Here is an 18,087-nt window from a genome sequence, read left to right as displayed (position 1 = left end):
ATCTATTATTCAAGAAGGGCACATACTGGTTGTTTGTTGAATAACCTTTGTGAGGTATTCAATTCTAAGCTAGATGAAGGTAGGGATAAACCTATTATCACTTGCTTAGAGTATATTAGAGAGTATCTCATGAAGAGGTTATGTGTGGTGCAAAAGGAAATAGATAAGTGTGAAGGACTTCTAACCCCTACTGCAACTACACTGTTTGAAAAGATTAAGACTGATGCAGCAAAGTATGTGGCTAAATACAATGGGGCAGGAAAGTACCAAGTGGCAAGCACATGGCAAGACCAGTATGTGGTAAACTTGAAAATGGGAGATTACAGGTTTCCCATGTAGACATGTTGTTTGTGCTATATGGGACAAAATTGAAAATGGTGAAAATGCCCCACATATTGATGAATTGGTCCGTCCTTGCTATAGGTTATCAACATGGAAAGCCATGTATTTCAACAAAATTGATCCATTGAATAGTTATATAGCAGCAAAGGTATTTATTATAAAATTTATACCATCACATTTATCAAATAGATTAATAGAGACTTGTACTCTTGGTATTTACCCACCTTATCTTGGAAGTAATTATTCACACCAAATCAAGAGTGTTTTGATTATCCAATCCTATATAAATAGTTTACTCATCACTTAACTGTTAGATTAAGCTCTTAATAATACTTATTTGTGCTCTATTTCATCTTAACTCATTCATAACTTAATGGTCTAATCGACTAAATGCTTGGAGGTTTGAATGAATGCACATCGACATCAAACCCCCAAATTAATCAATAATCCTCATTTGACTTGATAGATTATCAACATTGTTTCCAATGACATCTATTGAATCAAATGGCATTCTAAATAGGTTGGAAATCATTTACAAACATAACTACATAAGGATTAGTGGTTCAAATATGATGATCAAACCATTTAGACAACCAAAAACCCCAAAGTTCCATAGAACGCATTTAAGCCTTAAATTCATACAAATGATTTGACCAACCTAGATGATCACCATTTGAACTTCAATTTGACTTGATGAGTCTATGGTGTATTAAGTTTTGTTTATTTCTAAACTCTTTGAAATGTTATCAAAATGTTGTCTTTCATACAAATAAAAAAAAAATAATATGCGTATTTGCAGGTAAAATTACAAGAATGGTCCTTGTTGTATACAAAAACTTGCAAGTTTAGTCCAACGTTTTTCTATTCCAAAGCAGTACATCCTCCTGAAATGCTGAATTCAAACAAAGAATAAGGGCGATATGAATACAATAGCAATTATGATTTACATTCATTCTTCTCACAACAATCAAAGAAGCCTACTACGAGAAAATAGAGTTGAAAACGCATAACATAACGATGGCCTAATATACAACGATATATATATTGTCATATAATATCTATATAAATTCCTATATACCCGAACCCAAGAGCCAAGATTTGTCTTATGAACATTTACAGAAAGACAAGGCGTTATTTGTGTGGGGCCCGGCCCAGCCCGTAATGAAGTTTTATGAAATTGTTTCACATTTCTTCTTCTTCTGGGATCAAAGGGGTAAGCCTTCGTTCTACTTCATTGCATTGCAAGTCAATCTCTTCAAGAATCATGGTGAAAGCTGATTTGCAAGAGGCTTCATCTCTAAATGCAAGCGTCCATCTTCCATCCACCAATGATTTTGATTTTAGTTTGAGGTTGGCTGCGTTCTTGGCCGTTTCAGTCAAAGGTAATGTAGATGGCCGGATTCGAAGGTGTAACCATCTTGAATGCCTCTCGTCGATTCTTGGCTGTTATGTTTTTAACAAATAAATAAACATTTAAAAAAATTAAAAATAAATAAGAAAAGAAAAGGCTTACTTTACATCCGGCTAAAGGTGCGACAACACGAACAGTTCCGTATTGGGGTTTTTGAGGGAATTCCTCTGCCAGAATTATCCATCCGGAAGTTCCCATGGAAATTGCTAAAAAGCTAAACTCACGTTCCTTTCCCCTTTCAAATGCAATTCTACAACTCACTGCATCAACTGGATGTCAACAGATACATATTAATTGGTATTATATATTTTTTGTTTATTGAAAACGTATATATGATTGAATTTCTTTTTTTCTTTTGATTTATTTCAATGCAGATTGCTATAAGAAACAATGTGAGGAAGACTAACCAAGATTTAATTCGGTGCTAAGTTTTGGACCAATAACATTAAGACCAGCGGATTTTGCTCGGGAGTTTTCAGGGAAGTCAGCTGGAGGGAGGATAGGAGGCTGATCTGGCAAAGATTTACCAGCTGAGAAAACTTGGAGCTGATGAAGAAGCACAAACACCTACACAATATTAAAAATATTAAAATAATAAACTATTAAATATTATTTAATTAATAAGGATTAGGTTTGAGGAAAACCTTAACACGCTCGTACATTGTTTCACCAGCAGCAAAAGATGATTCAGCAGGTATAATGTCTATTCAGACAACCAAACCAAACAGATTAATTCAGAGCTTAAAACAAACACAACTCCATTTAGTGTTTATTATAGCATCCTACTTTCATTTCTTCCTACTACAACATTGCAATTTTAACAATGTGTAGTATCTAAATAAAGAAATTAGTGCAAGTACAATGCTATAATTGGGTAGATTAATGCTCTTAAATAATTATGAGTATATATATCACAAGTCATACCACTTGAAGAGGACTTCTTTGTTGGGAAAAGTATGGACTTGGGTTCCTTTCGAGGGGAGGAAGCCTCAATTGCTATTATTGAGAAAAAAAGAAAAATTATACAAAATAAAGTAACATGAACTTCATACACTTTAATAACTAAGAAAAAAAACGTTATATAAAATACATTAACATAAAAGAAGTTGATATACCTCTTTTGCATTTCCTCCACTCATCACATAGCACTTGTATGAGTAGATCAGGCCAGGTTCCTCTTTCCTCTTCAACAAGCTGGCTACAACACTTCTTGAAGGATTCCTGCAACCACATGTATGGGGGTAATGGTATTATATTTCAAATGTCCAGGGTATTATATTTTAAAGGGTCATAATCCTATCAGATTCATGTGCAACTTTTTTCAGGCATATCCTAATTCTCCATCTAAACTGAACCAGGTTACAATTTTACTTGGTAAATCATGTTCATCAAAGATACGTACACCTTTTCAAGAAAAACATTTTTGGTATACATAATTCATAATCATGACTGACCTTAAGGGACTGAAGATGACGAGTGTTGAACTCTGTCTCACTATAAGGAAGCAATTGCCTCAAAAGCCAACCTCCAGCCCATAATGTATCTGCTGATATGTTTGTTCGGCAAAAAAGACTAATCAACGCGTCTAGTACCTGAAACCAATATATTTTTTTAATACATAGCCCAAAACTGGGAAAACAAAAAAAAAAACTAAAAATGGATAAACAGAAAGTACTAGATATCTATGTACACGCGGGCTTTCTCCAACTTCCTGATAGGAACACGACACTTCATACTGGTCCTGTCAATGTCAACAGCAACTGAAGTGTCAGAAGCTACACGACATTTCATAAAGTTTTTTAATGAGGTATAACATACCTTTAACCTTTGAAGGTAAATATTGAGTTCACCATCTCCACCATCCTTCAATGTGCAGTTTTCTGTAGCAAACAGCTGCTCTTCACCAGAGTCCTCACCAACCAAGGCTTTCTAGAATCACAAAAACAAGCATTGTGTTTCAACTAATTAAAATAAATAACTACTTTCAGCAAAAAGCCCGTGATAATTTTAAGAAGCAAAAAGTGAAAAATTAGCAACACAAACCAGCAACAGTTTCTTATGTTGTTTACGTTGCGGAAGGATTCCAAGAGCATCTAACATTGATTCATCAAGCTCTGTAAATTCAGAAAATATAATGAGGAAAAATAAAAAATTCATCAAGAAGCATGTAACAAGATGACGAAAGTACAACCTTTAGTTTGCAAGAATGTTGCCAAAACACTCAAAGAACCAACCACTTGCATATCATCACCACTTGTAATATAAGAGATCAAAGCATCCCTACACAAGGAAAAGAAAATAGAAGATCAGAATGGATTTTAAAAGACTGTTAAGTAAACTTTATAAACTATGCTACTTTGATGCCAGAAGCATTATTTCATACCTTAAAACTGAAGCAGAACCCCAGCAATTATGATGATTGCTTGATGAAGTAGATAAACTTGGAAGAGAAACTATCATGCTACTACAATCCAAATTCCCACTTTCCTTCTCATCATCTACATGGCTCTCATCACTTTCATCATGGTTTGCCTTGAAGCCATTAACTTTAGCCTCAGAATTTGGCAAAATGGCTTCCATGGAACAAATCAAGGCTGCAGCAATAGTATTCGCCATGTCTTTAATCTTGAGAATCCGCAATATGGAACACAGCAAATAAAGAGAAGTCACAGAACCAAATGCCTTTTCCTGTGATTACAAGATTTCAAGTTTAGTAAAAGAAGGTTTCCAGTATATATATAATAAACAAGTTTAAAACTGTAATGGAGTGGCAAAAAATATATAGGGTCTGTTTGGTAGGATGGAATGGAATGACAAATGAATGGAATAGACTAGACATCGGAAGAAACAAGATAATGGAATGAGTCATTACATTCCATGATCATGTTGGTTTGGCCTGTAGGAATGGAATGATTTTTTATATTATATGTAAATACAATATATAACTTTAACTCTATTATATAGATTATTTTAACCCCAAATAACTTATTTTGTTGTTTAAAAACATTAAACAGTAAATTAATTAAAATAACAGAACTTGTTTTAATTTGTCGAGATATAAATCACATAAATAAAAATGGGTTACGTTGCAATTTTTCATTCTATTCCATGATGGGATGTTAAAAAACAACCCATGACTAAGGAATGATCATTAACAAAATTGAAGGGATCACATTCCTTCAGGAATGGTCCATTCCATTCCATTCCTTTCCTGATTCCATCATACCAAACACTACCATAATGAGTACAGATTTATACATCAGAAACTTCAACTCTTAGTGAAGGAAGAAGCAAGGGAAATATGAGCATTTTCAACATGCTGTCTGTAATTAATGTCCCAACATCTGGAATCCCAGCAGATACAACATCATTAAGATAATATAGATTGTCTTCAATTTCATCAACAGCAGAGAATATGCTAGATGTTGATTCACTCCCTTCACTCCTATATCATCATCACAAGTATAATGCTCAGATAAAAAATGGAAAATAGAAAAGTAATATAACACATCTAATTTGTACTGAATTAAGAAAACAATGAAACGCACTCTGTGGTAGGTGATACCATTCCATTTAAGCTGATGCAATGCTCTTTAAAAAAATTAACCAAGTTCAAAAAGTAATCGGCATGAGGGATGCTGGAGATATATTTATTAACAACTACATCTCCAACTGCAAAACAATAAACATGAGTAAGGACTGACTACACTTTAGAAAATTTATAGTTTTATACCAAGGGTAGTTTGGGAAAGCAAATATTACATAATGTTGAAAGTAACTAACCATGATATATATTTAGAGTCAATGCCCGAACTGCAGTACGAATCATGCCCTCTTCATGGAAAGCAAAACGAATTGCCTCAACATAAAGGGGAAAGGCAACTACATCCTCCTAAATGCATACAAGAGAAGAAAAATATATATTATAACATGAAGAGGGAAGGTAGTGGAGATAGAAAACAATCAAACATATACACGTATACATGCCACTTTTGAGGTTCAAACTTTGGTGAGATAGTTGACAAAGCATCTCTTAGTGTGATATATATGCTCTCAACTTTATAAAACAACATGTATGTTCTGACCTATACACTTGTATTCCAAAATAAGTGGTTGTTGCATTAAATTGGTATAAATCATCTAGAAGCAACTTGGAGAGTCAGAACTACAGAGGAGAAACGACACTGGAATTTCAGCTACCTGTTTCAGGCTTTGAGAACTGGAAAGCTTTTTTATACAAGACTCGTTAAATCCTTTCATGATTTGCCATGGGTTCATGTCAATTGTGAAAAAGTTACCAATTTCAATGCTTTAACCTCTTTCCTTCTATAGTCATTTATGTTTTTTAGGTGATTGTCTTTAAAGTTGTGCTCAAAAAGTTGCCTTTCAATTTCTCTTTTCAAGCACCTTTTAAATTTCCTCCTTTTTATAGTTGTTCTTTTATCAGAATTGATAAAGGTACCTTAGGCATATAAAGGTAAAGCTTTCTGTTTAAATCAAATAAAATTCATGTGAAAAACACGATAAAACAAACCCATTTTCCTGTAACTCAAAGATTAGACAGATAAGTTGAAGAAAGTGACTCCTAATAGGCCTGGTAATATAAGCACTCAGAGTTTACACTGTTTTATGTTGAATTCCATCACATACAAGCTTGTTACTTAAGTGAATTCTCTAAAAGATATACAAAAACAGGTATTATCAGAGAAAATGAACCTTCAGCGCACAACAATATATATAAACAGTTATAAAGGTGTTTGTTCATATCAAATGCATCAGGTAAAATCAAAATGTTGACAACTTAGAGACAGTAAATAGACAGTAACAAACTTACATTTTCAGTCTTAACAAGCAAAGATATGGTATTCTTGTTCACCTTTCCACTGATTGCTCTTCAATAGACGAAATTCAAATTGGTCAACAGACATATAGGGGAAAAGTAGAACAAACACGTGGAGCAAGAAACAATTGAAAGAGGATAATTCCAGAAAATCAACAGAGAGTCTGAAATTTAGCAAACCTGAGGAAGGATATATAGTATGACAATAGCTCTTCATTCCGGAAGTCAAAAGAATAAGTTATAAGGGAGTTTATATTTTCATTACTGAACAAATAATCTGCATTGTTTTTCCACGAGAGTCGAGAAATTAATAAAGCATCTTCAAAATATAAAGCTACACTACATGTATATAATCATCTTACATATGGAGTGGTCACTTTTCAGATTCTGAATCATAATGCTCATTGTTTGTAGCAGTTGAATCGAAACAATCACATTCTTGTTGATCTTTAATATCCGTACAAATTCCCCCATGACTTGTTTCTCCATAAAAAACCTGATAAATAGACCTCATTAACAAATGTCTTGTTCAATATAAATAATAAAGTAAAAATGTTAAAAAAAAAAAACGCACTCAAAGAAATTTGCATCATGCTGGTCGCCATATGTTATCAACTCTGCAATTGATCTCAGTGCCTCTATCACAAAATCCTATCACAATATAAAGAAGAGAAAGGTCATTAGAAACATTGAAGTAAACATATTGATGTTGTATGCATTTAAAAGGAGAATGAAAGAACATGGATGAAGGATAATTTAATGTTGTTACCTTGTTAACGTCATTAACAACTTGAATTTTCATCAGTTGGTCAGTTAAATATCTGCAGCAGAAGCCAATCAATTTCTTGTACATGAATCAAGAATGTTTAATATGCCATAGATCCATGGCTATGAACTTTAATTATTGTAAACAAATTAATATGTTTAGATACATTGATACAGGCTAAATGGATCCAGTTTTTTTAAGACAGAAAAAACGACAACCAATATGTGTTGTGTAGATATCTTGCAATAATTTATATTCCCATAAAAGTTTGAACAAAATATGTTATACTGCATACTCTGTTCTTTTGAGAATATATGATTGTTCCATCAAAATTTAGTTGTGAATGTGGTTACAGAGGGCATACAAGCAAAATACTGATGGTATATCTTTTTCTTATGATGATATCATGTTATATGATGGTGCAACTGTAGTGGTACCATAGGATGTGGAAAATGTAGTATCTTACACATATAGTGCCTATAAATGACATATCATTCTTAGGGGTCCAATAACTGAAGGACAGAAGATGAATGATAATTTTGATTATGGTAGAATGAATAAAGGGATGTTGTACTTGTCCATCTCAGTATCCTTGATAGTAAAGCTCCAAAAACATAAAAGAGCATTTGTTTAGAACAAAGAGTGACACATGTTATGCTCTCAGGTGGGAATGATAAGACAAGACTCACAAGAGATAACATATACACTCATCACATTTACCATATCATATGCAAAATACTATAAATTAAAGCAGCACCACTATATCCCAGAAGAATAAACTCCATGTAAGGTTCAAAATGACAACTCCATTGGTTCCATGTAAAACGAGCTAACTTCCATTATTTGTTTCAAACCTTACGTTTCTAAATGCAAATTTCATATGGATTTTATTAAAAACTCAACATCTATACTCTTCTGAAGGTGGTAGTCGGGTTTAATGTGGTCTGCCCACTTGTAAACAGAGTATGTCATATGCCCATGGATGAAATAAGCTGCGTAATACCGAAGTAGACACACTAATCTTCAAATATTTATTCTGTCTTCCCTTACAAATTTATCGTCGTAAGCGTTCTACTTTTGCCCTAAAATACATCTCCCCACTCCGATAACTAAATTAAACTAAATCCCCAAAAAAGAAAATCAAAGAAGAAAAATTAAAAAGGAAAAATAGCTACCTGAGTTCATCCAAGGTGAATCGATCTTTGGATCTCCAGAACGTAAACCACATGATTTTCTCCGATCAGGCCCACTTTTACGAGTTAAATTTTAGCATCCTCGGAGAACCTCAAGATTACGATGATGACATTCTGCCTTCCCTCAGTTCGAATCTTTGTTGACTGCCAGTGTAGGTAATTACGCCCCAAATTCGAAATTCTACCGGAAAATAATCTATCAAATTCAAAGACGAACAACCTCTGATTGTTGAACACTGTGTGCGTATATATGTTTCTGTTGTTGTGTGCGTGAAATTGGGTAGAGAAAGATCAGAGACGGTGGGGGATCGCCGATTGCCGATAAACTCCGGTTAAAGTAAAGGTTAGAATTATGATTTTTGCGCAGTCGACACCATTAACATCAAGGCCTGTCGACGGGCCAAGGCTGAGCTGGCAATCCCAATCGCAATCGGGTCGGGTTTTTACATGGTTTTACAATTTACTCTTTTCCAACCAGAAAAGATAAGCCACTTGTAATGAATATTTATTTTTAATTAAAAAAATAAGTCTACCTCTACCCCTATGTGTACTTGCTTTCTTCTTTTATGCCTATACGCAAGGGATTGTTTTGCATTATTTTAAGTTATTAACTGTATAATGTATAATTGTCAATAATACATTTTATGTGATTTGGGGTGTTTTGGTCCTTATAAAATATATTTAATTTGGATGGCCTTGAAAGTTTAGTTTGTTATTATTATTATTATTATTTTGTCTCTCTTCCGGTCTTCCATTAACCTTTAGTAAAATAATAATTATATCTTTATTTTTTTTATATGATCCCATGAAAATATTCAAAATGCATTGTGATTATAACCAAGCATAACAACTTGAAAAGCTAAATATAATTGAAATCACTATATCTTTATTTTTCTAGATGATCCCATGAAAATATTCAAAATGCATGGTTGTAATTATAACCAGACATAACAACTTGAAAAGCTAAATATAATTGAAATCACTATTCTAATAAAAAAAATAATTTTCATTTTCATTTGACATGTGTCACTTTAATACAACTTCTTATTAATATTATATCACGTGTCAAAAAGATATATTAGGCAACACTTCAAAACTTTAAAATTTTGGTATATCTCTTAATTAATGATTTATTTAAAATAACTGACAAATAATTTTTTAATTTTTACCATGAAAATTTAATTTATTTTGTAATTATGGTTTCCACATGTTATAAACTAATAATACAATACTTTAAGAGGCAAGTCCATACATTGAAAGGGGAAGAATAAGAAGAGCCTACAACAAAAGCTTACATGATATCAATGACAAAAAAAAAATCAAAAATCAAAAATAAAAATCAATTTCGTCCCCTTCATCAAAAAACTATAAGAAGCAACCATTTCTTATTATTATTTTTTTTTTTAAAAAATCATCCTTTCCATCATTAGCTTTTGTTTTGAACAATGTTTTAAAAACCGGTTTTTTAATTGAACCGGTCAGGTGACGTTCAACCGTATGGTCAAACCGGTTCTATATTTTTATATGTTTTAATTATCCTGCATACATTAATTATAAAATTTGTCATATTTTTAGTATTACAAACGTAAATAGAATGCAACATATAAAAACAATCATTATAGAAGTCAAAATCAAACAAAGAAACCCAAAACAAACACAAAAATCCAAGAATGTCTGGTTCAACCCAGTCCATTCCGGTTCAATTCATCCGGTTAAACCGGTTTTTTACCAAAACCGGCCGGTTCAATCCGGTAAGAAAATCATTATAAAACCGGTTCAAATCGAACCGCCCTCACCTTCGATTCAAACAGTTCAACCGGCCGATTTGAATCGGTTTTTAAAACACTGGTTTTGGGTTGTCCTCTTCGTCCATAAACTTCAAGCAACTTCATTTGAATCAATGTGTCATGGGGTGAAGAACAAATCTAGGTTTATACCAACATTGTAATTTAGTTTTCACTCTCAATAAGAGTTGATATTAATTTAAAACAAAACATTTTATAAAAAAAAGGTTATTACCTGATACCTTACCAAATAAGTAGATTTGCAATACAAACACTTGAAAGTATTACTTTCGAGAGAAATCGAAATAAATGAATAAACATTTTAATTTAGTGTTTGGTACACGAACTAGATGGGAACGAAGTAGAACTAGGCATTTGGTAGCATTAAAACATAACAAAGCATGATTACCAAATTGTCCATAAAAATAAAATTTGAAACTAAATCTATTAAAAGAAGGACAAAATTTTGAATATAAAACCAAAAAGAATTGAGATAAAAATATAACTAAATAGTTATTTTTTAAAAAAAATCAATGAACATAAGAAAAAAAAATTACTTTAAAACGTAAGCACAAAGCTTAGTGAGTTCTCAAGTATACCACACAGTCCATCAAACGTATAATGCATATCAACACTAATCTCACAATTAACACCTTAGGGGTCAGTAGGCACTCAGCCAACATCCCAACTGACTTGTAGAGTCCCAGTCGGCTCACAGTCAACACCTCAATAAGTCAACACCCAGCTGACATGTAAACGCCCAATCATCTTCCTACTCCTACTGGCCATGTAGGCTCACGACCATCATCCCATAGGACCGTTCAAACATAACAAAAGATTATCTTAGTTTAATCATATATATGTACGCTAACAGTACATATACATCTTACCATATAAATAACATATAATGTCACACATAGTATAGTGAGAAAACTCACATGAATCTAGCAAGCATAATCTCAAAGAGGTCTCCACAAACGAAACAGTTAGCTCGAACTACCTGATATCAAATAGAGGCAAATCCTCAGTTCAATATTCATATCCACCAAGGTTTAACCAAAAGTCAAACTTGACAAAAAGTTTACGGTTAACAGACAACGCGACAACGCATCACGACTAGTCTCTGGTCGCATCGCAACCACTACAAGACAAGCTAGTCGTGAGACCAGACCAACCTACACGTCGTAACCATGCCTTGGTCGCATCATATTTCCCGGACAGAAGCACTAATTTTATTAAGTGTATAATCTAATACGTCAGATGCTATAACTTTCCAAAATCCATCAAATGAGGTTCTTAATGTTTAAAGTTTCCAACTTTATCCTTAACCAAGCCTCTAACAAAGCCAACACAAGCTTAGATCTATAATGAGGCCAAAATGACAAGGACTTTTGTGTACAACTCTAAGAGGGCTTGAGCATACACTTCACTCAACTTCATGAGTCCATAAAACCATCCAATACAACTACTAACCTGGAGTTTTCCCAAATCCAATTCATTCAAGAAAAAGGGACCAAATCATGATAAAAACTTAGATCTAAAAGCATTCAACCATAAAGATCCAAACTTTATAACTTATAAAGGATTTTGAGGTGATAAGAAGGTAGAAACTTCACTAGACCAAGCTTCTTATGCACCGAATTTAACTTATTCTTCTTCAAGGGTCACACTATAAGTACCAAAACACAAGGAAGGATGGAAAATAGTCTAGTGTATTTTGCTTTGGATCTCAAGGGGAATGGAGATTGAATGTGAGAAAACCCTTAAAAGTTAGAGCCTTTAAATAAGGTACTAAAACCAAGACTTGTGGTTTTGAGTTATGGCGGCCACACGTTGCTACCCACACATGGTCACGGCGCGACTTAAACAAACGGCACACGCCGCAACTAGCTTTTGGTCGCATCGTGAAGTCAAGTCCCTCCAAATTTCTTATTCCAAAAATCCCTAAAATAGTTAAATAAACATACCAGGAAATAGACGCTACAACAACCTTAAACAGGGGTTGTTAGGGTTGTTGGTTTGTCTTTAGTTTATATAGAATTTTTAGTCAGCTTTGATTAACCATAACTTTTACATAAGATCTTCAAAATAGTTGATTTTTTCTAGCATTTAGTTATCTGTCTTGGCTCCATTTAGGCTCAATAACCACATTAATTGGTTAAGAAAAGATTATTAGCAAAACGTGGTGGTTGAGGCTCGAGTTGGACTCGATTCCCTTAAACAGATTCGCCGTCTATTCCCAGGGTACAATAAGCTTAACAATGGTGTACTTTCGGATATTTCACTTGCCTGAAAGAGTCGCCGAAAGCAGGAGTACAGAGAAGGAGGAGAAAGAAGAGTACTTTCATTTGTTTACTGAATGAGATGGTAAAGGTTTCCTTTTATACTTGAATCGTGTAATGGAAACAAATCAATGATTGATTGAGCGTTTAATGCCAATAAATGTCATTAGTTACGTAATTAATGCATCCGTTATAGAATCCAAAAATAGGGACCAAAACTGTCAAGTTTAGCAAAAATGAGGGTAGCACGAGCCCGAGTTTTCTAAGCTGCATTCGTGTCCGCAGGTCGTGCCCATGCACGAGTTCAGTGTTTTTGGTCTACGAAATCCAAATTTTGCACCCCCCTGCGTGTGGGTAGGAATTGTAGTAAAACCATAGACACAAGCTTATAAGCCTTACATGCATTTAAGCTTATAAACCTTGTTGAGTTTGGTCTTTCTACCAATATGGGACTCATTCCCACATTCATCCGCTTTTGCTAAATTTATTCTCAAATACCCTTCTTTGAGTATCGATATCTCATTCACATATACTCCATTTTGGACATATAATGTATCGTTTCGAAGTCCTCGTGGAGGAGAACACAAACCCACTTAGATTTAGTTATATATATAACATATATATATATATGTATATGTATATGTATATATATATATAATATTATATATCCAAAGTTAGTAAAAATATAACTATTTATACTAAATTTTCCAACAATCCCCCACATGAATGGAGATCGATCTCTGCACATCCAATTTCCAAACGAAATTTTCAACAGTTGAATCCTGCATAGGATAAGTAGGTATTACCCTTTGAAGCCTCCCTTAAGATGTTACACTTAATCTCCTAGCAGTTAGTAGATCTCGATGTCTTTGAACTGAGTTGTCATTTATGTAGACGACGATGTAAATCTCATAGGACTCTCCCTGACAAGGCCATATCCTCATAGACTTGTTTGTTTTGGTCATGAACACTAACCTAGTTCTGCAAGAGCTTTAGGAATCGTGCCCCCATAATTCCCTTTGAAGCGACCCCATTTCTCTATCACATAGGTGATTCCAAGAATCATTAAAAACCATCTGTTTAGCCTAATTTTGTCACTACATATAGGAATGGACTAGGAAGTAGTGTTAACTCCCCCCACAGTGACATGCCTCACTCATACAATTAGGTTATCCTTTTGAACCCAGATCTTGGGATCTCCAGTCTTTTGGGTAAGATTTCCTTCGTATGAATTTATTCATTCATGGGCTTTAGTTCCATTCCTCTTAATGACTTATAAACTACATCTCTACTCAAGCCTTTTATAAGCGGGTCCGCAATGTTATCCTTTGACTTTATCCAGTCAACCGTGATAACCCCCGTAAAGATTAGTTGTCGTATTGTTTTATGTCTACGTCTAATGTGCCTTGATTTCCCATTATACATTATACTTTGAGCTCTACCAATTGCCGATTGGTTATCATAATGTATACATATGGCCATTACCAGATTAGGCCATTTAGGAATGTCCTCCAAATTGACGTAGCCTCTTCAACACAAATATCTAAGGCGATAAATTCAGATTCCATCATGGATCTATATATAACTGTTTGCTTAGATGATTTCCATACTATAGCAGCACCTCCAAGTGTAAACACATATCCACTTGTAGATCTGGAATCTTTTATGTCAAATATCCAATTTGCATCTGTGTATCCTTCGATAACTGTTGGATGTCTGCCATAATGCAGTTCATATTCTCGCATGTATCTCACATACCATAGTAACCTAGTAATACTCTTCCAGTGCTCGGAACTGGGTTTACTAGTGTACCTACTTAATCTGCTCACAACATATGCTAAGTCAGGTCTGGTACAACTCATTAGATACATTAGACTGTCAATATTTGTTGAATATTCCACTTGATTAACACTATCACCTTTATTTTTACGTAGATATTGACTAGTGTCAATTGGAGTTCTAGCTATGCTAGTATCGCCCTTAGCGATTTTTTCAAGAATCTTATCCACATAAAGTGTTTGACTTAAAACCAAACCACTTTGAGTTCTTGTGATCTTGACTCCAAGAATCACATCCGCTAAACCCATATCTTTCATGTCGAACCTGGATCTCAACATATCCTTCGTGGATCTTATTATTTTGTCATCACTACCAATGATAAGCATATCATCAACATTTAAACACAAGATGGCATAACTGTGAGTGGTGTTTTTCACATAGATACACTTATCACACTCATTGATTCTAAAGCCAATTTTCATCATGACTTTATCAAACTTTTGATGCCATTGTTTTGGAGCTTGTTTTAGTCCATATAGAGACTTAACAAGTTTACAAGCCTTTTTCTCTTGTCCCAAGGCAATGAAACCCTCAGGTTGCTCCATATAAATTTCTTCTTCCAACTCCCCATTTACGAAAGCATTTTTCACATCCATTTGATGAACTTGCAGGTTTCTAATTGCTGCAATGGCAATAACTAATCTAATGGATGTTATTCACATTACTGGCGAATATATATCAAAGTAATCTAGACCTTCCCTTTGTCTATAACCTCTGATTACTAGTCTTTATTGTATTTATCAATATTGCCATCATGTTTCATCTTTATTTTAAAAAAAATCCAGCGGTAACCCAGTGGCTTGCTACCTGGAGGTAGATCCACTAGTTCCCACGTATGATTTTGTAAGATAGATTCTACTTCATTTTTGATGGCTTCTTTCCATTGAGGTCCCTTATAAGAAGTAACCGCCTCTTGGTAGGTTTTAGGTTCACTTTATCATCACCAAATGATTTTTCAACTCTATCCCTCTTACTTCTTCTGAGTTCTATCTCTTCTTCCTCATATTGAGCTTGTTCTTCCTCTCGAACAGCTTCATTGTTTGGTAAAGATAGGCTTTCAACTTCCTTGTTCAAACAAGGAAATACATCTTCAAAGAATGAAGCATTCCTTGATTCCAGTATGGTATTCGTGTGCATTTCAGGATTCTTAGAATCATGCACAAGGAACTGATAAGCACTATTACTTTGTGCATACCCAATGAATACACAATCCACTGTTTTAGGACCTAACTTTTGTACCTTAGGCGGTGGTACAACAACTTTAGCTAGGCACCCCCACACTCGTAAGTACTTATATGATGGTTTTCTTCCCATCCAAAGTTCATACGGTGTTTCACTCTTTTCTTTGTGAGGTATCTTATTTAGAAGATAGTTAGCCGACAAAATAGCTTCCCCCATATTGACTGGTTTACACCCGAACTAATTATCATGGCATTGACCATTTCTTTCAAAGTACGGTTCTTTCTTTCAGCAATTCCATTGGATTAAGGTGAATAGGGTGATGTGAATTCATAACGAATTCCATTTTTTGCACAAAATTCAACATAGGGAGAAACATATTCTCCACCCCTATCACTTCTAACCACTTTAATTCTCTTGTTGAGTTGATTATCAACTTCATTTTTGTACAAGACAAACTTGTCTATTGCTTCATCTTTACTCTTAAGTAAATATATGTAGTAATATTTCGTGCTATCATCGATGAATGTAATGAAGTATTTGTTCCCACCTTGAGTAGGAATTGACTTTAAATCACACACATCAGTGTGAATTAAATCAAGAGGTTCGGTGTTTCTTTTGATTGTTTGGAAAGAGAATCTAGTTTTTTTTGGCTTCAACACATGTGGGGCATTTGTGATTTGAGTCAATATTAAGTTTTGGTATGTATTCTAGTTTAATTAATCGCTTAATAGAATTGTAATTTACATGTCCTAAGTGACCATGCCAAACATTTGAACACTCAAGCAAATAAGCAGAACTAGAACTTGTATTATTCATTTTGTTTGTCACCATTACATTCAATTTGAACATGCCATTCAAGGCATATCCTTTTCCCACAAACATACCATTTTTGGACAAAACAAACTTGTCCGACTCAAACACTAGCTTAAAACCAAATTGGTTCAACAAACCACCCGACACTAGATTCTTACGAAGTTTAGGAACGTACAAAACATTCCTAAGCTTCACTTCTTTCCCTGAAAGTCATTTTTAGAATGATATCACTGACACCTTTGATATCCGCGGTAGCTGTATTTCCCATGTAGAGCTTTTCACCATCTTTAACTTCTTTGTAGGTGTTGAAAACACTATTATCATGACAGACATGACGAGTAGCCCCCGTATCAATCCACCACTCCTTTGAATTTGTACTCATGAGATTCACTTCAGAAACCATAGTCGTGATATCAGTTACCATGGCCACCAACTCCATGTTATCAATCACCATGTTTGCTTGACGATTTTCCCTCTTAGGTTGCGAGCACTCCGAAGCCTTGTGACCCGTTTGGCCACAGTTGTAACACTTGAACTTCTTCTTGAAAGTTCCTGCATTTGGGACCTAGGTTTTTGCTCTTACCTTTCCCTTTGTGAGGTCCCTTGCTTTTGCTCTTGGAAGTTTGACCAGCTTCCACCGTATGAACCTTAGAAGATTCAACTTTATTGCCTTTCTTCAAGGCCATTCGATTGTCTTCTTCAATGCAAAGACGCACCACCAGTTCCTCCATAGACATCTCCTTTCGCTTATGCTTAAGGTAATTTTTGAAGTCTATCCAAACAAGAGGAAGCTTTTCAACCATTGATGAAACTTGGAATGACTCATTAAGATCCATCCCTTTTGCATTGTTATAATGTATAATGAACTGAAGGTCTTGGACTTGACTCATAATAGATTTTGAGTCAACCATTTTGTATTCCAAGAACTTAGCAACAACATGTGTCTTAGTTACAACATATTCTGTCTTATACTTCATTTCCAAATACTCCCATAGTTCCTTAGCAGTTGCAACTTTACAACATACATTGTAAAGTGCATCAGTTAGCCCATTCAACACATAGTTGCGGCACATAAATTCTAAATGCTTCCATGCATCCACTGTATTCACAGTTTTAGCATCAGCATGCCCCTCAACAATTACAAGAGCAGTTTCTGTTATGAACCAAGCCAGGTTCAAGGTGGTCAAGTAGAACAGCATCTTCTGATGCCACCTCTTGAGGTTCACACCAGAAAATTTTTCAGGTCTCTCAGCATGATTAGCCATGATGTTTGGAACTAGTGCATTTGGGTTCACAGCAGGGGTAGCACCAGCAACAGGAGCTCCAGTAGCAACGGGAGTTTCGAACATTCTAAAAGAGTCATAACCACAATTAAATAGATTATAGGAAAAAGTCGATACAAAATCGATTTAGAATAAAAGAACAGAAAAACGAAAGGTTTAGAACAAAGAATAAAATATGTTTAAAACTGTTAGCGTAAGGACTTCGTTTTCCTCTTGAAAGTTTCGTGTAAAGAAAAGATTAGTAGCAAAACATGGTGGCTGAGGCTCGAGTTGGACTCGATTCCCTTAAACGGATTCGTCGTCTGTTCCCAGGGTACAACAACCTTAACAGTGGTGTATTTCCGGATATTTC

The 18,087-nt window shown here is 34.5% G+C and overlaps 1 protein-coding gene across 1 annotated transcript; it reads right to left on the bottom strand.

The window, feature by feature from the left end:
* Positions 1-1,239: 1,239 nt before the first annotated feature.
* LOC145061252 (CLEC16A-like protein) lies at positions 1,240-8,898 on the bottom strand. The gene is made up of 21 exons (XM_079008682.1): positions 8,535-8,898; positions 7,363-7,414; positions 7,168-7,244; positions 6,956-7,089; positions 6,774-6,870; positions 6,588-6,645; positions 5,537-5,645; positions 5,302-5,425; positions 5,012-5,198; positions 4,137-4,441; positions 3,945-4,033; positions 3,797-3,867; positions 3,572-3,682; positions 3,429-3,494; positions 3,208-3,345; positions 2,869-2,974; positions 2,678-2,749; positions 2,398-2,456; positions 2,161-2,320; positions 1,856-2,022; positions 1,240-1,785 (listed from the first exon to the last, which is right to left on the bottom strand). Exons 1-21 carry the CDS (start codon positions 8,585-8,587, stop codon positions 1,525-1,527), a joined length of 2,496 nt encoding a protein of 831 aa, XP_078864808.1. The 5' UTR covers positions 8,588-8,898; the 3' UTR covers positions 1,240-1,524.
* Positions 8,899-18,087: the final 9,189 nt, after the last annotated feature.

This window comes from Lactuca serriola, chromosome 7 (assembly GCF_051521515.1).
Source record: "Lactuca serriola cultivar US96UC23 chromosome 7, Lser_US96UC23_V15, whole genome shotgun sequence".
NCBI classification, from domain to species: domain Eukaryota; kingdom Viridiplantae; phylum Streptophyta; class Magnoliopsida; order Asterales; family Asteraceae; genus Lactuca; species Lactuca serriola.
This window is presented reverse-complemented; position numbering and strand designations above follow the sequence as displayed.